Here is a 23,936-nt window from a genome sequence, read left to right as displayed (position 1 = left end):
TGTCGCTATATACATAAATGTAATAAGAGCTTTAACATGAAAGAGTCTAAATAATAATAACTTAAGGTGGGCAGGATCCTGTCTGAAGGCTTGGGGATAGAAAAAGGTGTAATAATGCCATGCCTGTGACATCTCATAGGCAGATTCATACTACTTCCTGTGAGGTAACAGCTAATTTGGTTAACTAGAAAAGTACTTCTACCTAGTGATATAAACCTCTGACGTCATGGCGCACTCCGGTAGAGCTATAAACAAACAAGAATTAACACACATTTACCTTTAAGATTACATAAAGACACACATTTGGAAGAGCAGGTTTTCCACGCTTTAATTAATGTTAATGTAAAAGCATTAACACATAACCTACATACACACTGCGTAAGTTACAATATGCATTCATAACATTAACTGTCATTCGGAAGCTCGGTGTTTAGAACTCATCCCATGTGCTACACACTGGCGGAAATGACACACTGAAAACGGACATGGCGACGCACAAGAAACGGCTTATTCGATAGCAAACATCATCTAAGTTACGTTTTTTAGAAGCAGCAACGTTAACTCAACGAGAAGAAGCAGCAAGTGTATAACAAAGCAATGGAAGAGGAGGAGACGGTGAGTAGAATCGCGATGACGTCACCAGAGTGCGCCCGAATGCACGTGTGTCGCTCCACTTCCTCTCGGTTATTTAATAAGGCGAGGGGATACTTATGCGAGACACCTTTACATGTCATGCTATAAGAATGTTGTATATGAACACCCTGCCAACCATTAAACAGAAATAAATGCTATTCTTTTTATGCTTCTGGTCTGCACGCCCCCCCCAAAAAAGAAATGATGGGTTGTAAGTTCTAGCTCTGCCTAGTACTCCATGCTGTGTATCAACTACTTACAAGGTGATATGGCTGCTTTCAGTTTTGTCTTGTGGCCAGCGATAAAACCACCTCTAACTTCTCAACTCCTGGTGTAGTTATGAATGTGTTCACCCCGTTTAAATTGTACAGCTCTGCATAATTTGTTGGCGCTTAATAAATAAAAGAAAATCATTGTATTCCTGCAAGCGGTGTCCTCTTTACTACTAATCAGGTGTCATCTGAAGTCACAACCTTTGGTCATGAATGTTAGAGCAGGATGAAAGCATAAAAAAATTAGTAAAAACCTCAGACCCGTGTGAGCCGGGTCCTCTACCTGGCGTATCGGTTCGTCTCTGTCAGTTCTGGTTTTGTCAGACCCCTTGAATATGTGGACTGTTAGAAGCGCTGAGCAGATCCTTTTGCAAAAAGAAAATGCACTCTACTTTTTTGATTCTTTTATCTATTTTTTTACCAGGGCTGATCCTAATAAATTCCTTATTTACAAGCCTTTTTTTTGTTATTGTTAAAAACAATCTCTGTCAAACCCGGAGAGTTCCCAGGTATGCTAATGAAGTACATTTTCCCACAGACTTCTATTAGTCAGTGGCAATGTCTGGGAGATTAGAACTGAGCCATTCCATTTGTTTACAATAGGCTGTAAAATAAGGAGTCTAATAGATAACACATCTGGAACACATACGAGTGGCTAAACTGTAGTTGTAAACTATCTAAAAACGAGAACTGTTAAATATTTTTTTTAAACAAATGTTTTACGTGATACACTAGTAATAATACACTTTGTTAGACGTTATCCTGTAATACTTCATTTACAGATTCCAGGACCTGATACATGTATATATTCTATAGCTCTATGTCTTAAGATTTGGTAGAGAAATATGAAATTATACTTTGTAAGATGCTAATCAGTTTGTGTTGTTTTGCAGAGGCATTATAGAGAACCGTGCCCACAGTGTTCTGATATTAATTGGGGTATAACCGTCGAAAGCAAGTTCTATTGCAAATCATGTCACACAGTAATAGAGGTATGTAGCCCACCGGACAGGTACTGCATTCTATTCAGTGCTTCATTTTAACATTATTATTAATAGTAAGTGTTTCTTTACTTAACCAGTATTTAAAATATATACAGTGTATATATGTGTGTGTGTATATATATATATATATATATATATACGTATAAAAATCTATATTGTCTTAACTTACTTTTTTAAATTATTACATAAATGGCTATATTACTTTTTTGAGAGCTCCTGTTTGTAGCTTAGGATATCAAGACTTCCCTGTACATTTATGAGAGCTGTAGATGTTGGGATCTGGAAATAATTCTTACCAGAAAACAGCATAGAGGGGAATTGTGGGGAGATATGAAAAAAAAAATGTGATTCCGGTGCAATGTTTAAACAGTGGTCTTTTATTTTTTTTTTAATAAAGTCAGTATACTTTGTTCTTGTAGAAAACTACAGAGGTGGATGAATGCGACACCTTCAGTGTGAATGCGAAAGTCCAGTCTTTTAACAGAGGTCTAAGAAAGAGAAAGAAAAGCGGTGAGTGTCAGCGCGGTTGGAAATAATGTTCTGCTTTATTCTAATCAAGGACGTCTCATGTACTCCTCACATCTTCTGATAATAATCTAAAAGCCACTTATACTGAAGCTTTACTTACCCCTTTAGCTTTAATCCTCCCTTTTAGATAATTTTGTCAGTGATGCCCGTCGCGTACGGGGCTTTAGGGGACAATGAAGTTCGATATAAACTGTGCTGTAACACAACATGTTATCCCCTCCGCCGCAGACCCTCATTGACTCGTAACATTGACATGTGATCCCAAAAAATCCCCTCCACAATTGACCTGGTTTGGAAGGTAGACGCAGGTGAATGTAAAGCTGCGTTTGTTATAACCCTCTGCGATGCCGCTTTACTCTTTGCAGTAAAAGGATGGGAATGGTTTATCTGCGAAGGCTTCCAGTTCATTCTACTGAAACAAGCCGAGGCTCTTCTGGACCTGGGAGTTGATGCTCGGCTCAAGGTAACTTAAACTCAACCAGTGCCCGGCACGTGTCTGCTGATGGATATGTATGAGGTAGGGTTCATAACATTCGGAGCGTCGTTACCCCTGATCCTGTGTCTTACATTTCACTAAACGTAATAAGGCTGTGTAATTGCGCTTCCTTTTACCCCACCGATCAGTCCCTTCTAAATGTTTCCATTGCTTTGCTGTCTCCCGGAGATCTGTCGCCTTGAGTCTGATTGATCTTTTTCAGTATAACGTTTTCATTCCCTCTACAACTCGGATAGCAGAAGAAAAGAGGACAGGGGGGTAGCATATCATGTAATGATGTTTCTTTTGGGAATGTTTAATTATCTCATGACAATTTGCGCAAAAGCAGGTTTATTTGCTAGATCGAGTAAATAATTTATTTAGAAAGCTGCATTTTCTGTAATAGTTACACCTCGACGTACTTCCCACACACAGCCCGCTAATTCTTCTTGAACGCTTGTTTGGTTCTTTTCAACCCTTAGCTTTCTTTGCGATTAGTTTCGGAGAAATGTTCTGTTCGTTCAGCTCATCTATTGTATTTTCGTACCGTAGGATGATGTCATGTGCAATCTCTGGAGGAGGTATCTCATTAAAAGCAATCAGGCTTATACCAAAAGACCCCGTTGGGGTCAGTCGGTAAGTAAAGATCTATCCTTCGGTGTAGGACGCACAGCGAGTTTGCGGTACGCCTGGAGCGTGCTGCTCTGAGACGGTCTCGTTAGACATCTCTTTATTCATTATTCATACTTCTTCTATAGGGATCTGAGAGTCAGGCTTCTGCCTCTGAGACGGACACCGAGTTAGATGTGTTCAGCTTCAGAACGTCTTCGTTTTCGGAGAGCGACGGAGGTTGTGTTTCTGATACTAACCTCGCATTATCCTCAGGGGAAGAAAACCTGTCTGGATCTGGTAGGTTGGCGGGGAACGGTGGTCTGTATGAATTCGGGGCTGAAACCCTGTACTTTAACTATCCATCACGTGAATTGGACTCTGACATCAGTGTCTTCTGTAGTGAGGTTTGCAATGGTGAGCTCCAAGAGATACAGAGGAAAGCAAAATGTAATGTTAAAGTCTCTTTCTGATTCCGGGGTAGTACGTACAATATAGAATTAATTAAGGGATCAGTGCGCTATACTAATCTGCATCCGGTGTAAATGTGGTTTGCACAACAGGGAACTGTTATGTTGGAGAAAAAAGACACTATCGAACCCAACACTCACAAACATCTCTCTTGTGTTATTACTTAAAGTTTGTTCCCCAAGCCGTCTAACATTTTACGATAATCACCAATTTTGCTTATTTTGCTTTACTTTTGCCTACAATACGAATCAGGCTCTTCTCGGCACGATAGGCATCCCTGTCATTTTTTGTTAGGTACTCTTGCGTTTGAGCATTCTCAGAGCTAATCACAAAATGATACAAATGTTATAAAATATATGCTTGTATTCTTGTTTCGCATTTATTATAGAGAGTGCTGTATCTGTGCGATCGGGATCTGTTGATGGTGGATCGTACCTACTGCCGAGATCAAGATCTGAATTGAAAATGTCCATGCCGATGACCCTGGCGTTCTGTTACCTCTCGTTACTATGGTTGAGAGAGTCCATCACACTGTCTGATTTGTTGCGGTAAGGAATGGGTTTTGGCTTAAAAATGTGAAAACAAGAACCGGATTACTCGCACCCATGGCGTTTTAATAAACTAAGGGGCTGTGGCCTAATGGAGGAGGTTTGACTCCATAGCAGATCATGTTTCTTTTTGGATGCAAATAGTAGCACTGCTTTAATCTTCTTATACTGATTTACTTGGGCCAGTCGTGGAACGAATGATTGTGTTTTTGAGTTCCAGGCAGCTATACCCTTCCCCTGACCTTACAGCAGTTGACCATAGACATTTAATATTCACTTGCTTGACTACCAGACCATATGAAAACACAAGTGTAAGGTTTTCAGAAATGTGAGAAGCTATAGGAAGGTCGGTTACAGCCACCAATGGACACTGTAGGCCACCATATGGACACTTTGCTGTAGTACTTTGTCTGTAGGCCACCGTATGGACACTTTGCTGGTAGCAAACAGGTAACACAGTTGTATTATTATTATTTTTTATTTATATAGTGCCAACAATTTACGCAGCGCTTCTTACAATACATATATTCAAGAGATATAACAAGACTAACGATACATTAGGTGGAGACGGCGCTGCTCGCAAGTTTACTAGAGGGAATGGGGTGTGGGGTGGACCACAATTAGACTATGGCTGATCTACATTATAGATCTACATTATACTGGAGTGTAAAGCTAGGCTGGGTTTTAGATAAAGATATTATATAGCACATTAACCCTCGTAAGGGTCTGTATCCATGCTCATGCCTTTCTGTTTGTTCTTCGTTTCTTAGGTTTGTTTTCAGTGGGCACGTACCGTACGTAAAAGCAGAGCAGTATTTACCGGAAGAAAATAAGATGTACGGACCAGATATTCATATATTTTATGTGAAGGTGGGGGCATAATATGAAAATAATCCGCAAAGCACTTCCAGTACTGACAGTATGCCAATATTTACTTTGCAAGCCATGATGTTCTAGATAACATTAATTCTGTTCTCAGCTAAGATATACTCTGTGATATCGCGCCTCCGTAGACTCCGTATAACCACAGTCCTTGTTTTTTTCATATAGTTTCTAATGTTAAGAAAAACAGTTTGACCTGGTTAAATATATGGAATTTCTCTCTTGGCTGTAGCATGCGCGGGGGGCTGCACCGCTGACACTATGGAGTTTGTATTATAGATGTGCATAGGGCTCTTCTCTTGCAGCAGGGGTATTTATAGACAGACGGGAGTATGATGGTTATATTCCTGCTTTTTTAGTCCCGTGCTGCAGTCCGTAGGAGTGAACTAAAGAGGCTCAGAATCGCAGTGTTAGGACCCCGTGCTTTCTTAAATTCCCTCGCTGTATCAGCCTCTGCAACTTCTGATGGAAGGCTGTTCCACTTATCTACTACCCTCTAAAAAAAGCATATTACATGTTACAAAATAGATAATGACTGATGATTAGGGCTCTTGTCTCTGAATGACATCATTCTTCTGATAGTATAGGAGGTGACTACGGTGAGCTGGCTGGGGTTGGATTTGTATTAGAGCGATATGATGTAGCTATGGAGCGATTGGCATTGGGTGAATACAGTAGTTATTAGGGTAGGGTAGGATGGTAGTATTAATATCAGTGAGAAACCTCCCTAAAAAAACACAGTTCATATACTAAAAAAGCTAATATACATTTTTGGGATGCCTTTTTTTTAACCTGAAGAGCATGGAATCTCATGAGATTATTCTTACTGGAGAGGACACCTTCTTTCTATACACTTTAATAAATACCCTGTAATGGTGCAGAATCTAAATAAAATACATGGGACTTTATTACAGTATCAGCCGGCCGGATCCTGTACACAGCTGACATGAAAGCCAATGGCGGCCCATCCTCGCCCCCCGAGGGCCACGGCTGATGTGAAAGCTCCTGGGTTTCCTCTGATTTTTATTGATAAGCAATTTCAGCAAAAAAAAAAAAATCCCAAAGTTTTAATTGTGCGGTTTAATGGATTCTGAACCCCTAGGGATGGAAGTATTGGGTATTCCATGTAAAAGGCCAGATGTATTCCTGTAAAGGTCATTTACTGAAGCGTGTAGGGCGAAGCATTTGTGAATATATTAAACTGATGACAGCATTTCTTCGTTGAAAACCCTAGAGGTTAATGGAACCATTCTGTTTTGTTTAGGTTTTCTGTTCCTTTATGTCTGTTAACCTCATCCATCTCCCCTTGCTTCGCAGAGGGTTTCGGCTTTATCAGGCTAGTGTGACATTGTGCCACGCGAACTTCCAAATTAATAAAGGGAGTATGCGGTGATAGCTTCGGCAGCGCATGCACGATACCCCACGGCGGAGCTTTCTGCCCGGAAGCAGACAGCAGCCCCTGTGCTGGCAAACCTGTCTGAGAATGAAGGGGAAATTATTATTACCAACATTAGGGTACAAAATTCAAGGTTGTCACTCGGCAATCACTCAGCTCGCCTGTCCAAAAAGGCCTGGCTTTGAGACAATATGTGATTAACCTTCTATTCAGGGTAAATATTTGCACCTGTAGACAAAGTAGGATGTCCGGAGAGCTGTGTGCCATGCATAAAAATCTAAAACCTTCTCCAGTAGTAGCGTTGTCCCTTACTTACTAATTTAACACCAATCTAGTTATTTGAATCCCTGCTAACTATGTTTGGAAACGAGTCACATGACACGTCTCGTTTTAATGGACTTTGTGTATGGATCTATTGGTTTGTAAAGGTAGATAGACTTGTCTGTCAGCAGTCAGAACACACAGCCAGGAATCTGGATTAGTGCTTCCATATATCCCCCAACCAGCCTGGGAGAGGACATGGTCGGGACTGCAGCCACTCATACCATCGGCACTCCATCGTACACGCAGAGCCACCTAGTGGTGTCCTGTGGCAGCTGCAGCGGAAATCTGTGCCGCTCAGAGGATCTTCCCAAACGTGATTCCAACTTATTATTATTATTACCGGATTTTTTGTTTTAAATAGTGCCGTTATATTCTGTGGCGCTGTACATAGGATATAACAAGTAGTGTACAGCATAACAATACAGAAACGAGAAGTAAGAGGGCTCTGCTCAAACAAGTTTACAATCTAGATCCCCACTGCGTGCGACAGTGCCCCCAAATTGGGACTGTCCTGTTAAAACTGGGATACTTGGGGGAGATAGATATATCTATCTTTTTTATTTATTTATTTTATTCTGGCATCCAACAAAGATGAAGCTGAATGATTACATGTATTACTTTACTGAAGATTTCATTGCAATCCTAATTTAAGATCAGACAGGAGCGCCTGAGCCTCTAGCCCTAGGGTGTTTGTTTTTTTTCATCTGCCTTTTGGTTTTGGTTGGATGATCTATTTGCCCGTTTATCTATAGAACTGAGTAAAGCCCAGATGGGATGATGGTTTTGTGTAATATTGCTTTAATTTGACATACAAAATACTCTGCCTGAGCCACTAGAGGGCAGCGGCCGCGTTATCTATATCGACCCCCCCCCCCATTCAGCAGGTATTGCGAAATAATGCTCTTGGTGACAGAAAGCCACGGGCAGTGATCTTTAATGTCTTATGGGCATATGTTCTCCAACCAAACAACTCTACAAAGTAAATGTAGCATGATGAGAGCTTATGTGCTTTAGGAGCAATGAGAAGCACAGAGGTTAAAGAATGTTAAACATTAAAGTTTGTCATTAGGTATGTGAATATATATTTGTACTGAGCACTTCATACTATTACCTCAGATCAGCTAATTTATTCATAATTCTAGATTCAGATTATTACTAATTTTAATGAAATTTTCCAATTTTTTTAAATCGTATGAATGTTCGCAAACGAGAAGGGAACAAAGCAGATAGCTGAGAATTTCTGTTTGCGTTACATTGCTTTCATTTTACTCACTGTCTCTCGCGCTCTGTCAGCGCCCCCCCTACCTTCTTCACCGACCACTTTGGTGTCCCAGTCTCGTTTTCTGCAGCTTCTTGTTCTTCTTTCTTCATCCGCTTCTCCCCAGTATCAGCTCCGTGAACTAGGCCTCCCGGAGCGCTTCCATGAATGGGCGGAGCCTTTGTGCACGTCGGCTCCCCCGATTGGAGGAACAGAGCAGAGGCTGTCCCCGTGTAGTTTCACCCCTCTGCGGAACTAATCCGGGAAAGCCAGAACGATGCAGACGGATTGGTGGATAAAGAGAAGCGTTTCTCTACCTCCTCCTCCTTAAATCTGTCTAGATCTCTAAACAAGTTTAAACCCTGGAGGCTCTTGTTCTCGCAAACAACTTGCAAGAACAAAAGACAACACATCCAAAATGATACCAGAATTATATTTTGGGGTATACTTTTTCCTTAACAGGAATGTAAGTACTGTATATTGTAACACTTACCTGTATTGCAATGGAATCCTTTCCTCTGGCTCTTACCATGAGCTGCTTTGCTTTTATCGGTGGCCTCGCACGTGATTGCACTGTGAAGGATCACGGCCGGGAGAAACGGGCTGGAGAATGACATCATAGGGATGTGTAAGACACGCACAACCAACGACACAAGATATGCCACTTTTTGGATACCTACCCATGGCTCCCCGTATTTATAGAATCTATTTGGCTATTCACCACTTGTATTAATCGGATAATGTTCTGGCGGCACCTTACTGGAAAGGTTACGTTCGCCAGCTGCGCTGTATAGGAATTTGGAATGTTTTTTAGACGCGAGAACAATGTTGAAAAGCCTGTTTTGTGTTCTTTCTCTTGCAGTGAACTATACGGAATTCATTTGTCTTTAATTCCTTTTGTTAAAGGATCCATCCCTGCCCAGCAAAATATTACTAGAATGCGTCCTCCAATGAAATTCAGGACTGTCTCGTGAAAGCAAAAAAGTCACTTTTTTTTTTTCTTTCTTTCTTTCTAGAATATCGGATAATTTAGCTAATGTTGCAATACGTATCTCAGAGCCATATGCTTACTAAAGTAAAAGCAAAACATTTGGGACGTGGACTCTGTTTGAAGGCAAAAAGTGACGTTTGTGAATCAGATAGCAAATAATGAGGTTTTCTCGCCCTGAGGTGGTGGCTGCTCCTTTCTCCTATAGAGGGCATTTAGTCCCTGCGCTTTATACGTTCTTCCAGCGATCCAGCGCGGCCCAACCAGGAACAAACAGGTGCATCAACTTTCAGGATTTGGAATTGTGGTTTGCAACCTGTGTTCTGCGAAACCGTGGAGTTAAACAAGAATTTCTGGTTTATTCTAGGAAGCGCGAGGACGAGGATATAATGAACCCATTCAATCCCAATCCGTTTTAATATCACACACAATAATCTTTTATAAAGGTGCTTAGAGTGGACACTTCTGGGATTTTTCCACTAATAAGGGATTTTGCAGGAGCTTTAAATACTACAGGGTTAGCCCCAGTAAACCTCTAGTGTAAGGAAAGCTCGTAGGCCCTGTAATGTGTGTAATAGATATACACAGAGAATTCTTGAAGACTATCTCGCTTATTAAACTAGGCGTTATCAGTGATGTAGTCCGGCGTAGGGCCGCAGCCCCTTTGCCACATAACCAGGAGCAGATCTCCCTATTGGGGTGATCAGGCTCCCCAGTCGGTCGCTGCTCAATGGGCTGTATACAAGCAGGACTGCTAGCTCCCCAACTGGCCCTTTTATACCAGTTGGAGGCCCTGCCAACTGGCCCTCTTATGTACATTGGAGGTCCTGCCCTGCGCTGGCATCATATTGGCTTCTGTAAGTGGAAGGAAGCAGATGAGAGAGCGGGGGTATTGCTGCTGGGCAGCTCAAGTGTGCCCTTCACCATGGGGCGGTTGTCTCTTGGCTCATTGAAGTTAGGGCCGTGTTGGCCCTTCATACTGTAAAATAATTTTAAGAGGTTCAATAAAGCGTTAAAACTTCTGCAAACTCCCTCTTTGGTGGAAAAAAAACCCCTTTGGGTGATAAAGCTTGGACATTGGAAGTCTGAATGATAACCGTTGGGCTGTAAAGGTCCATAAGAGTGACGTTATATTTATAAGATGCAGCATGTATACGTAGAAGGTATATCTCGTACACCCCGTTACTTTAACGATTATGGAGAAAAAATATGAACACCACAACTTCGCTAAAACGGGAAAGGTGTGGACCTTCATTCAGTAACAGGCTACAAATAAGAGGCTTTTTAGCCCAATGAGGGATGTAGTTTTTTTTCCACCCCAGGTGAATGCATGTGAGTAGTTGGGGGTGAGATATCTGGGTCAGTAATAAGAATTCTTTGACCTGGGACGCTCACCGTTGGTGTGGGTGAGGCTTTCTTCCCTCCGTACTGCGGTTGGAGATTTTGACAGGTTCATTGTCATCCGGTATAACTGGGTGTAAGAAATTGTGAAACAGAAACTCCCGTCTTGTCCTTACCTGTCTCCTGGATGACCTAATCGGGAAAACAAACCCCTGATATGCTTTGTGAGATCTTTAGAAAACCTTTTTCCCAGCGTTTCGAGGGCTGCGGTCTGTATTTAGCCCCTTCTACACAAAACAAACAAAACAAAATCAAGATACAGGCAACGTATTAGATGTCCATGCCTAGTCCCATATTCTATCCATTTGTATAAAGCCATATCCAAGGGGGGGGGCATTGGGAGAATACGGTGGCATTTTCAGAGAATTTTCAGGGGGTACTGTAGATGCCGGTATCAGACGTTAAGACAGGAACATAACCACAGTTGTATCTTGTAATTCTATGTCAAAATTAGTTGATTTTGAGCACCAGGGGATATACGTCCTACACTAGACTCGAGTGGTAAAATCATCTCCTAGAGAGAAGATATGTGTCGTCGTGTTCACTGTCCTCATCCTGATACCAAGAAAAAAATACAGTTTTTTTGGTACAAACAAGAAATTAACATAATTGCCAATATTCTATAAAGTGAAGACATGAACAGACTCTCTGCCCCCCTGGGTCCTGTACAGATGTTCTTGCTGTACGCAAAATGAATGAAACTGGTGCATGTTGTTTCTTTAAGTGTTTTATTCACCTTGATAGATACACGATTTATTCTGAAACATCATGAAGGATGACGGATGTAGATTTGGGGTATATCAGTCAGGCTCAGACTGGTCATCTGGCAAATGGGCAAATGCAAGATGGATCGGGCCACTAGCCTTTACCGCGGCTCGGGCGGCAGTTTCAGGCCGCACACTGTATAATGTTAAAGCGTAGTGTGTGTATCTAGCCTGAGTAAGTATATAGGTTGTAGGGTAAGCCCTTGGAGGTGTAATAATGCCTAATATTTAAACTTGGGTTATGGTCTCCACAGGAAACCAGGCTCCGCCATCCTAATCCAAGTAATTCTTCTTGCTGTTTCACCAGTAGATTCTAAGTATTTCCCTTTTTCAGGCTCTTCCAGAATATCGAGACATAATGGATAAGTGTTTACAACTTGGAGCCTTTCTGGATTTGCCATGTTTTCCATCAATAACTGAAAATTGCTTTCTTCACCCTAATGTGCTTTGTATGAAGTATCTGATGGAAGCCAACCTGCCAGGTAAAGTTTTATATACATTTACATTAAAATTTCCCCCACCCCAGGCGAGTCAACAACTCTTCACAAAGGGACGGTGAGTTAGCATGAATGTGTGTGTGAGAGGGACGGTGTGTTAGCATGAATGTGTGTGTGAGAGGGACTGTGTGTTAGCATGAATGTGTGTGTGAGAGGGACTGTGTGTGTGTTAGCATGAATGCGTGTGAGAGAGGGACTGTGTGTTAGCATGAATGTGTGTGTGAGAGGGACTGTGTGTTAGCATGAATGTGTGTGTGAGAGGGACTGTGTGTGTGTTAGCATGAATGCGTGTGAGAGAGGGACTATGTGTTATCATGAATGTGTGTGTGAGAGGGACTGTGTGTGTGTGTGTGTTAGGAGTGTGTCTTAGTGTATGTGTGTGTGTTAGCGTGAGTGCTTATATGATAAAGTGTATGTAAATATGTGTGCCAGTGCATAGGTAAGTTACCCAAGGAAAGAGACAGATGGGACCACTTGACTTTACCTGCTCCCTGGGCCAGAAGGTGCCAGCCCTGTCTTTGCCATACTCCAAAATCATTTCACATATGCTCTAGTCTCTTGATTCTTCCTGCCTCAACTTTATCATCATATCATCCCATCGATACATAAGTAATGAGCGCAGTTGGATATCCGTCTTACATTTTGCACAAAATCATTCCTACTGGGTTTGCAAGGGTGTCTGGGCACCTTCAGCCTATTCTTCTCCCACATTATTGGACTATATTTCAGAGCAGCCTTCCTCATCTTTTGTTTGAGAGATTCTAAAAATATGTCAAGTCAACAAAAAAAAGTAATAAATCCAAAAGGATCCATATTGAGTTAAGTGTTCCCCAAAAACATGATTAATGGGACAGGATTTAAGAATTCTTCCTAGGGGTGGCTGCTAGTGTTCAGCAGAACGGGGAATGATGAAAAGTTGAATAATAATAATAATTAATCCTCTTTTGCACAAAACGTTTAGGATACAAGTCCGCTATTAGTAATAAATGTCTGGTTTCTTGCTTAATATATATTTTTTATGAGAATTTCATTTTTTAGTTGCTGATGGAGGCTGTGGGAGGTGGATTTGGGGATTTACACCTGTCTTGGTGTGGCAGGGATCACTGATATTAATCACCCGGGCTGTGTAATGAAGTTGACCTCGTGAGGGTTTCTTGTTAAACAAGAAATGTAAGAAGCTTGTTTTCTGTACAAATGACATGTCTCCAAGCCCGCATACGCAGAATATTTACAACACACGCATGTCAGATTGTGTGTCTGTGGCCAAAGCGACAAAACAGGCTGTACATCTTTTAAATGACATTCCTGTAGTCGCTCGCGAGCAAAGAATTGAGTAAAAAAAAATTGAGTTCACTTGTTGCTCTGACCTCCTAACACAAAACCTTTTTTTCTTGCCTCACGGAGAAGTGGTAGATGAGAGGAACAGCCTTTCAGCAAAAGTGGAAGAGGCTATTAGAGAGAGAATTTAAACATATATGGGATAGGTATGTGGTCATTTAAATATAAGACAAGACCAAAGGCTGTGTAATGCGTGTGTCTTACATCAAGAGTAATGGGCAGACTCCCAATCCCAATCAGCATAAGAGGAAATAGTCTTTAGTTGACGTTGATATCTTTTATCGACATCGAAAAATGTGTAAAGTTCCATAAGATTTTTGGACCTCCGAGGTCTTTTCTTCAGATTGAAACAGTTGTTGATTCTATCCTTCCTTCTGTATTTTGACCAGATGAGCTTCATATATGGACCGATCGGGTGGTAAAGAAGACAGGCCTTGATGACATCACTGTGTTAACATTTGACCCTGTACATAAAAAGCGCAACATCCCATATGATGTTACAGCTGCCGCCCTGATAATAGTGGTGCTGAAGCTGCTCTTTGTCCTTAATGATCACACAGAATGGTAAATCTTTTGGGAAATGTAGGCTAATAAAACTCGACAAATTCTAGGATAATCTGATGCACAAAGACATACAGAGAGAAATACGTTTGGATTATAGTTGGTAACCTTTTAATTCTGTATTTTTCAGGTTATCCTCAACACTCGCGGATGAAAGAAACTTCAATAATGAAGGTAGAATATTAACTTTTTTAAGTGTTTTTAAGGTACTTTTATTACACAAAATGTCTTTGAAATGGCACTTTTCAAACCAGAGCAGACATACTGTGATCCAAAAAGAAAGGTGTTATTGGCCCGGGATGTGGTTAGCTATATGTCTTTTGCCACTTTTAGCCACTGAACTTTGTTCCCATAAGAGTAAATACACTATATGGACAAAAGTATTGGGTCAACTGACAATTACACCAACAGGGTCTTTGATGACATCACATTCTAAATACATAGACATTAATATGTAGTTGGCCCCCCCCTTTGCAGCTATAACCGGGGTTATCCATAACAGCAAGGCCCATAAAGACATGGTTTGAAGAACCTGACCGGCCACACAAAGCCCTGACCTCAACCCCATCGAACACCTTTGGGATGAACTAGAATAGAGATTGCGAGCCGGGGGTCTCGTCCAACATCAGTGTCTGACCTCGCAAACGCTCTACTGGATGAATGGGCAAAAATTCCCACAGAAACTCTCCAAAATCTTGTGGAAATCCTTCCCAGAAGAGTGGAAGCCGTTATAGCAGCAAAGGGGGACCAACTACATATTAATGTCTATGTATTTAGAAAGTAGTGTCATAAAAGCCCCTGTTGGTGTTGTCCATATAGTGTAGCTCTGCACACTGAAAATCCAGAAACATGCGCTGTGAGTAGGTCAGAGTTCCCTTTAACCAACAGATCATAAAAAACCTAAAGCCTCTATTTTTTTCTCTGTTTTATTCTAACCCCATCCAGTAATATTAAATACGGTCACCATCATGTTTTTGTTGAAGGTTGGTAACTCTTGGCCCAGAAATATAATGGGATCTAAAACAGATTTGCAAGATGATGAGGATTTTTCACTAAAGGGAGAGATAGCAGGAGAGTTATAATTCATTATAGTCATATTCATTATAAGTAGCGTGTTCATCTATGAATGAAAATGAAATTGGGTACACACACACACATACATTTCTGATGAAACGTCCGACTGCAGAAAAAACCTGGATGCACCCCATAAAATACATGGAGGGCTTTGAGTTAAAGGACCAAATGTTTTTTTGTATTTCAACAAAATCTAACATAATAATTATATAAATTATATATAATGTTTCCTCGCTGTTTTTTCAGGGAGTGATTAATTATCACGTGACACAGATAAGCTATTAAATACTAAAATATGTTTATTATTTTAGTATTTAATATTATGTTATATTTTGGTGTACCTCTACCATAATATACAATATTTTATATTCCTGATTTATTTAGTATTTTCATATAGTGCCCACCCTTAAGAATATATTTTTATATGCAAGTAGGTTGTTGTCATGGAAACAGAAAAAGAGTGTCCTTCAAGATTCTGTTGTATTTGTAAGACTTCACAAGAAAGAATAGATAAATTGACCGAATGACATATAGGCCACTTATCGAGGCCTCTTGCGTGATAAGCAAATAATCTTTAACATGTAAGAGGGCTCAATTAACCGAACCATTTAGGCCCTAAGTATGAGATTTGTAGCCACCACAGCCATTTACCTCCTTCTTGCTGCCATTGGCCTCTCTATCATACCCTTTTCTACCACCCAGTAGGTTTATTACCCCTTCCCCCCGTTTTTCATGTTCCCAGGAGTGTAATAGATGGCGGCTCCACTCCGTCCGTCTCATCACCCTCGCCCTTCGTTATCCTTGCACACGATATGATGTCATATCTCATTTCTCTATCATCATGCTGCACAGTGGATTGACACTGCTCAACGTCTGTGATGATTAAAGCACCGTCATGGGGCTCCTCTGTACAGAAGACATTTCATATATGCAGGTGTTTTGTTAATTTGTTTCTTTGTCGGCTTTGTGCTGTAATAATAATTATATATCGCATCTAGAAGCAGAAGAGAGCGCAGGGCCATCTCCAGTCGCCACCGGGTGGTCCAAGCTGACATTGGTCATTCTTTAATGCTGTTCTGTAAAATGAATGTATCTTTTTATTTCTCAGACAAACCGTTATTTGATATCAAGAAATGGTATGAAGTAATGAAGATAAAAATGGACGAGGGTCAGCGCGCGCTGGAGGAAGAACGTGCCAGGTATGCCCATCCTTTAAAACCAAGTGGAAGATCATTTCAGTATCTGCGTACTTCTCATCTTTTATGGTGGTTAATGCATTTTAGAATGTCCATCCCTGATTTTGACACAAAATCCGATTTACAGCAAAAAAATTATAAAAAATCCAAGACCTTTGTTGCTTGCACAAGTTATATATATATATATATATATATATATATATATATATATAATAGCATTCAAATCGATATAATTTTTGTGTTTTAGGTTTTCATGGAAAAGCAAACAAGTTCTTTATTACACCGAGAGCGTTAAAGCGCTCTACACGAAAAAGAAACGTGAGTGTTTGGTTCTTCTCTGTAAATCTATTTCATCTATTGGCAGTATTAAAACAAAATCAAATTTCTTCATTCAACTTTTGGTTAATTCTGATAAATGTAGGAATGACCATTTTTATCTCAACAAAGTAAAAAAATGGATCTTGATTTCTGCCTAAGTAGACATCATTTTAATAATATATGTATATAACATGTATATTCTTTTTCATATGCTAAGTTGAAGTTATATGCTTCGTGTAACCAGGAGTACGAGCTCTGTAATGACGTTCCAAACCTTTTGTCTCGTCTCATATGATACTTTACTGACAATGAGGGTGTGAATTGAGGAATTAATGTTTTTTTTTATTTTTTATAAAGTGGATCTGTGCATTGTATTTTATAATTTGGCTGAAAGAATGAATAATCTGTCACATAGCATACTGGAATTAGTGGTGAGGAACGTTCCATGCACTTGCAAGGAGGTCATCATGGGACCTCTCAGCTCTCGTGCATTCAGGATATATGATGGTTTGGGTCTCCCTTTAATGGTAAAACGGACTTCTTGCTGTTATAAGAATCGGACCCCAAACACTATGAGGTTTACACGGGTAGCCATACGTCTTGTTTCATGCAGCGGGACAGTTCTCCGCAGTTATTAGCCGAGGTTTTTATGAATGATCCCTTTTGTTGATGCCCGCACAGAGATGGCAGCGGACCTCCAGCGACAGTTTAGCAAACTGGCTGAAGCAGCATCCAGCGCTGGGAAGCAGAACCCATCGAGTTTCGTGTTTAATTGGGACGAGGAAAACACAGGCATGACTTGTTTTCACGGACACAGCCTGGAGGGAATTACTCAACAAGGAGAGGAAAGGCTGAACAAAGGGTACTGGCTGAGCTGCATCAAAAAATGCACATCCTGGTAAGATTTATTATATTTTAATCTCTTTTGGACATATTGCCATCGTTATTAATAGAAAGGCAAGACGCACTGCGCATATACTGCATATTCAAAAGCAAATGAGAAGTTCACATGCTTTTGATCAATAGCTTAACACCAAAGTACAAATAATTTCCATCAAAACGACCATGCGGAGCCGGCGGAATACAAGGTTCTAAAAACATTGACGTCGTCCCAGTTATTGAGCTTTAATGATATACTAAATGCAAATGATACATATTTACGTCTCTGTCTAAAGTCAATGTAATTGTATGGCGATAGGCCAACGAAGAAACAGGGCTGTGTCCGCTTATATCTGCAAGTGATGATACTGGCACATTGTTACATAATATAACAAAACGCACCAGGGGGGGAAAAAATGCAATTTAAATATGATTAACTAGCTATGGATCCACATTACATATCCACATATTATGTTAATGCCAGTGTTCTGCCCCTCTGTGTTGTGTACTGGTTTACTACAATTGTTTTCTTAATTTTACCTTTTTTTTTTTTTTTTATAAAAAAAACAAAAAACAAAAACTTAAAGGGACAGTTTAATGTCCCTGACGCTCCCACGCAAAAATCCATATTAACTACTCAGTATACTTTAATATGCGCTCTTCAAAACTAAAGAATCTGCAGCCCTGTAGCTGCTGTCCTGTGCCATGGTCCTCAACCACTCTAGCCACTGATTGGCCAGTTAACGCAGCCAATCAGTGGCAGGAAAGCATGTGCACTGGGATCTGAATAGAACCCCCTCCCCAGTATTCACCCAACTAGGGCTGCATCTGACTGGAGGTGAGTATATCGCATGCATGCAAAATAGCTGGGGGCTTGGAAGGGGCAAATGCATATGGGGGGTTTTACAGACCCCCCCCACCATGTATTTGCAGAAGGGCACCATTAAAATATATATATATGTGATAGCTGGAGTGTCTCTTTAAGATGTGTCTAAATTTAGGTGCCGATGAGTGACTTTTTAGCATGTAAAGAAAAAAAAAAGTTTTACGATGATGTCATTATGTGACTAAATTGCATCACAAAATAAGTTTGCCTCTAAACACTAACTTTCAGAGCAGTGGTTGGCACTTTGCTCGGCTTCTACAGGGACAACGCTTTTTTTTAACTCAAGGCAGTATTATAAATCTAAGTTTTTGTGCTGCGGAATGCTCAAATATTTAAATAATTCATTAAATATTGTTAAGCTTTAGGTTTTTTGTCCAGGAATACCTGATTGGCACAAAAACAGGAATCAAAAGTCTGTGTTTTTATGTGATTTAAATCTTAAAAGGAAAGAATAAAATGACAGATGTTTTAGCGTACTATAGAGTGATTGTCGTGCATGTACGTGGAACAGCGTTATCAAGAACACTTATTAAATAGGATTTCTGACATCACATCGAAGCAACGATAAATTTGTTTTTCTGTTGCTTATATGACATGTCAATAAGTGCTATTTATATCTTAAAACATAAGGGGCTGTATATTAAACGGGGAATAAAAGTCAGCATATTTTCACCTCCACTCATGCATAGAACAAACTGTGTTTAGCCCGGGTTGGGTGCAGAACCTTACAGAAGGTAAAGAATTACCATTTTATATGGTGGTCACCTTCTCAGTTTACCTCTATCTTATTACGTTATCAGCTGGCATGCGCAACGTGTGATTACCGAGAGACTGTGTATGAAGGGACGGCCATTGTTTTATTATACCGTATTACCGCGACGTACGGATACTGTTCTCTCTTAGCTCACCTCCTGGTGTGAGAACGTTCAATACACAGATCGAGAACAAGCAGCACTTTTTTTTTCTTTTATCGTTCACAAAATGCAATTTTTAGTGGGTTTATATTACAATCCGAGCTCTCACAAAGAATTCTGATGAATTGAGGGATTAATATGTCTCTGCGAAGCCGAGTTCTCGTTATTACGCGTTACAAAGGGAGCCTCACGTGAGTCTCTTTCCTGCGGCAGATTAATTTTCATCTTTTTTAAGACAAATGACACAGTCTGGGGATTGAGAGGGGCTACCCGTAAAGAGTAAACACCTCCGTACATCCTCCGTACTCAACACAAATGGACTAAGACCGTGAGAGTGGCCAAGTTAAACAAGGCAAAGTGAAAAGGATCAGTATCCCAGACTTTTCCCCCTCTATGCGTGTCGGTTATGATTAAACTGCATACAGAGCTTCTTTTTTCCCTCTAACAAAAGATGTTGTGTTTAAGTGTTTGTTTGGATTTCCTGATCTCCTGCGCCACGTCCACGCCTTCTGCTCTAGGACCTTCAGGTGAACGCATTGTTGGCGTGTCGTGGGACAAAATATGTTCATGAACGTTCAGGCTTCCCCTCCCCCACCCTGAGTTATTATTATTTTTTTTTTAACAATTCTAAATCGGCTGTAATAAACCATTAAAAGCATCGTTTTACAGCGGTGAAATTTTATTTAATGTCACATAAACAATGATTGCGCAATATTAAATTGCGCATTAGATCGGCGCTCCAGCCGCTGCAGGACAACGGTGCTGCTCTTCCACTCTTGTGTTTCGGTATCATTCTGCCAGATATAGGCTTAGCATAGTGAGAGTTTCAGTCCAGCGTCAGAATGTTCACTCTAAAAAATGTCAACAACAAAAAAAAAAAAGTGGTAAAAATGTAAAAAAGGTCAGTAAATACCAACAGGTTCATCAATTGCGAAGGTGTTTTAAAAGCATACGGCCATGTTCTAGCTGTTACAAAAATACCTTTTTGAAGAGGAAAAAAAAAAACTACTACTACCTTTCAACCTAGTAACATGACTTGCATCGGTTTGCTAATTTTCTACCCAAATCTAACTTTATGATTTTGTTTGCACGCAAAGCCGGAGGAAGCATTTATTAAAGATATTTCTGATAAATACCAGTTATTTATTTCCAGCGGTGTTATCAGGCAGCAATCTATGGATTTTCTTAGCAGAGCCAACTTCACATTTAAATTACTCTAATCCACTGACTTTGCATAAGGAGGTTTTTGGGTTTTTTGGACAAAGTGAGTGGTTTGATTATTCTCTGAACGTTTTTCTCTCTCCCTAAATCTATAGGCATCATAGACCGCAAGTAACATGTTAAACTTGGGTTGAATCTAGATGGTGTGGGTGATTAGGCCAAAATGAAGAATAATAGTTACTGTGGGCTATGTATCAAAAAGTTATTCTGATGCAAAGTTGGTCTTACTAACAAAGTAACCAAAGGGTTTTTTGAACCAGCTGAAATTTCCTTGTTTGCTCTTAATTCTTTGCACCAGAATAACGTTTTATAAATGACTTGTATGTGGGTAACAATATATCATTCCCTTTAGAATACAGCAAATAGTGTGAAGCACACAATTCTAGCTTTGGGGCCGGAAGCAGATGTTGCTGATATGTTTGGGGGTTTAGCACAAGGTCTGGAGATGAGGGAATAAGGCAGAATGTCAGGCATAGGAAGCACTCGTTCCCGTTAACTCGGCAAAGCCCGTTTTACAAGATTTTGCTTGTTAGACTCTTTTCATGTTACATCATTGCCTGCGATTTCTTTACCTGCAATCAAAAAGTGAAGTGAATTTACTAACTGGATTAGCAACTTAAACCAGAAGATCTGGACCGATGGCCTGAAGTGTTCTACGGATCTCGTTGCCGCAAAACTTTTTACCAGGGAAACCCTAAACATGGCTGCAGAAACAAATTACCGGTATTATGGTCCCTTAATGAGCCCTTTTTATTATCGTCATCATCGTCAATATTATATATTTTTAATCATCAGCCAGCCCCATGCTTCAGCTTTAATGTTACTAAATATTGAAAAATATGGGTTTGATTATAACTGATATTATCTCTTTCTGGCTCCTCGGATTTTTCTACCGATGGTCCCACATCTGTTCATTGTATGCACACGCGTGTATTATGTGTCCGTGTACTAGTGTTTCCAAATCTAGCCTAACCGCCTGAAATAAAACCTTCGCCACACGTTTGTGTACGTTACATTTCTGATAAATCCAGAATGTATTTAATAATAATAATAATAATATAATAAATAATTTTAAGGTTTGGGAGATGCAGGGATTAGTTCTATATAATAACATGCAAAAATAAGGAATTGCGTAACCGAGATGGCAGGAACCGGCCCCAGGGCGTTATAAGCGTTAAACCCAACTACCAGACTGTTGTATGATTGCGAGATTGCGCCGGCGACACCGTGCTTTACCGGTTTTGTAAGATTCTTCAAAGGAATCCGAGAAAGCCGTGTCAAAATGACCCCGCTCGTTGTCACCCTTTTTCTTCCCTCCTACAGGTTTTAAGTCTGTTTCCCGACAGCTGGTTTCTATCATAGAGGGAAGTTAAACCGTCTTATGGGGCGCAGTTTATATAGTAAGGAGAGAGAGCATATCTACCACCTCTGATGGGAGACTATTCCACTTAAGTACCATCCTATCAGTAAAGTAAGCAGACTACTTAAAAAGTTCTGCTTAACTTAAAATCTGCAGCGTTTCTAGGACAAGATTTAGGAAGGAATCGTCTGCTGTGCCTTACGAAGAGAGATGTCTGACTCGCCTCACCGAAGTTTAAGTGCAGATTAAATCGCTCTGCAGTAATACTTTATCACTAATATGCACCGAATACATTAGCCGAGTTACAGAGGATTTTTTTTTTTTTATATACAATTTGGGGTGCTTGTAAAACTTTGCCGGGTGTTGAAAATGGAGCTAAAACCTTTAAGCTTCTGATATAATGGAGCTGATGGTTTCGCCTTTGTTGGTGTAAACGTCTAAAGCTGCAGTAAAATACCACTTTATGGCTTTGCCACTCAGAATTCAGACCCTCCCTCATGCTCGCAGATTTCATTTTATTTCAAAATTACGAAATAATTATTAATTTATGTAGGGATGTACAATACATGCAGTGGTATAGTAAGTACACTAGTCATAGATGTGAATGCATTAGGAAAGGAGATTCCTGTCCTATAGAGCTTACAGTCTAAGCACTTTTTACTTTAACTCAACCATGCAGGTTCTCTACCCAATGTAAGAGGGATTGTTAAATGCTAAAGGGAGACTTATGAGTCATCCATGTTAGGTCGGCCATGGCTTCTCCCATCAGTCCTAGCAGCAGCAGGTAATGGCGATGCCTGGATGAGGAATGCCGATGTCCACCTTGTCAATGCGGCTACTTCATCATCCCTGGTTATTTCAGGAATAAAGGAAACATGCGCCATTACAAGTATTTATCTATCATTGATGGAGGTCCACCCCCCCCCCAACATTGTAGAAGGGGAATACAGTTATGGCCCCTTTAAAGACCTAAACAGAGTATGTGATCAAAGGTCAAATGCATTTCATTATGAAGGAAAGATGTTAAATTTAGTCATTATTCACGTCTCCTTGTGTACACCGTAACCCAATGGGCTAATTCCTGCTTTGTTCTCTAGTTCAGAAAATCTCCGTGTTATTAGTTACTAGCCTTTTTTTCTTTCTTTTTTTTTTGTATGCCTTTACATATCTACCGTGACATCGGTGGTTGGAGAAGTGTAAACACAGTGTTGTATTACAGATCTTTGTTGTGTGGGTACATTCTTCTGCATGAGCAGGAATCCTCCAGCAGTTGGTGACGGCTCGTACCTGCAGGGAACCAGCTTTTCTGCCGTTCCCCTCCCATTTCTGGCAGCTTCTTTTTGTTTAAGATGCATCGGCCTCCGATATTCCAGAGCCGTTGAAAACCGGTGGTTAGATTCCCGCAATGTGCTTTTCATGACTTAATTACCTATTGAGAATGCCTATAGAATGCGTCTAGAGTGTCATTCACTCTTAAGTCCTACAGAAAGAAGCCCCTTAAAAATGCATCACGTAGGAAAAGTCATTTTTACGTATATGTACAGTAATGGCTTCTCATAAGAATCTCTAGTTAAAGGAAACAACTATCGCAAGTTTACAGTTTAGGTCAATAAACCTCCTTTATCTGCAGACCTGGAGGCCGCCATTGTTGTCGGTCATGTGATGCTTTGGGTGGCTTTTCGTCCCCAACCACCACACTGAGCTGATGCTTTATGGCAGTGCTAATGAAGTCCGCTCCTCCATGGAGATTCATTAGTCAATGTCTGTCAGGATTATTAAGACTGAACAATTGTATTGTCTCCACAAGGCAGTATGATAACAAAGTCAGAATGTTAGCTAATATTACAGAGCTAGACGTACAAATGGCTAATATTATAGTATGCAAAAACAACAACTGCTTTAAAAAAAATGGAAAACATATTTTTAGTATTATACTAGTAGAAATCAATAAAAATGGTGGAAGTGATTTAACGAGCGGTTGTGATACATTGCGGTGAATTCCTCTTAGTAACCAATGCGGTGTGAAATGTTGGTCACGTTATTATTAGTTCTTATTAAGTAAATCAGTGCTGATATACGGTATCCACGGAGTTACCACAGACCGGGCAAACTAACATCTATTAGACACAGCGGATTTTC

At 40.3% G+C, this 23,936-nt stretch overlaps 1 protein-coding gene across 1 annotated transcript in view; it reads left to right on the top strand.

The window, feature by feature from the left end:
- Positions 1-597: 597 nt before the first annotated feature.
- Positions 598-23,936, top strand: part of LOC149288367 (TATA box-binding protein-associated factor RNA polymerase I subunit B-like) — a 42,791-nt gene continuing 19,452 nt past the window's right edge. The window contains exons 1-11 of the mRNA XM_089491889.1: positions 598-615; positions 1,799-1,897; positions 2,329-2,419; positions 2,803-2,900; positions 3,465-3,552; positions 3,608-3,624; positions 3,686-3,821; positions 4,381-4,540; positions 5,311-5,410; positions 11,888-12,035; positions 13,778-13,952. Coding sequence (XP_089348015.1) covers positions 598-615; positions 1,799-1,897; positions 2,329-2,419; positions 2,803-2,900; positions 3,465-3,552; positions 3,608-3,624; positions 3,686-3,821; positions 4,381-4,540; positions 5,311-5,410; positions 11,888-12,035; positions 13,778-13,952 — 1,130 coding nt within the window. The remainder of the gene's footprint in view (positions 616-1,798; positions 1,898-2,328; positions 2,420-2,802; positions 2,901-3,464; positions 3,553-3,607; positions 3,625-3,685; positions 3,822-4,380; positions 4,541-5,310; positions 5,411-11,887; positions 12,036-13,777; positions 13,953-23,936) is intronic.

The sequence above is a fragment of the Sceloporus occidentalis genome, unplaced genomic scaffold, assembly GCF_023333645.1.
Source record: "Sceloporus occidentalis isolate IW3139 unplaced genomic scaffold, rSceOcc1.0.p SCAF_52, whole genome shotgun sequence".
Taxonomy (NCBI): Eukaryota; Metazoa; Chordata; class Lepidosauria; order Squamata; family Phrynosomatidae; genus Sceloporus; species Sceloporus occidentalis.
The sequence above is the reverse complement of the archived record's forward strand: the minus strand, read 5'-3'. Positions and strand labels throughout refer to the sequence as shown.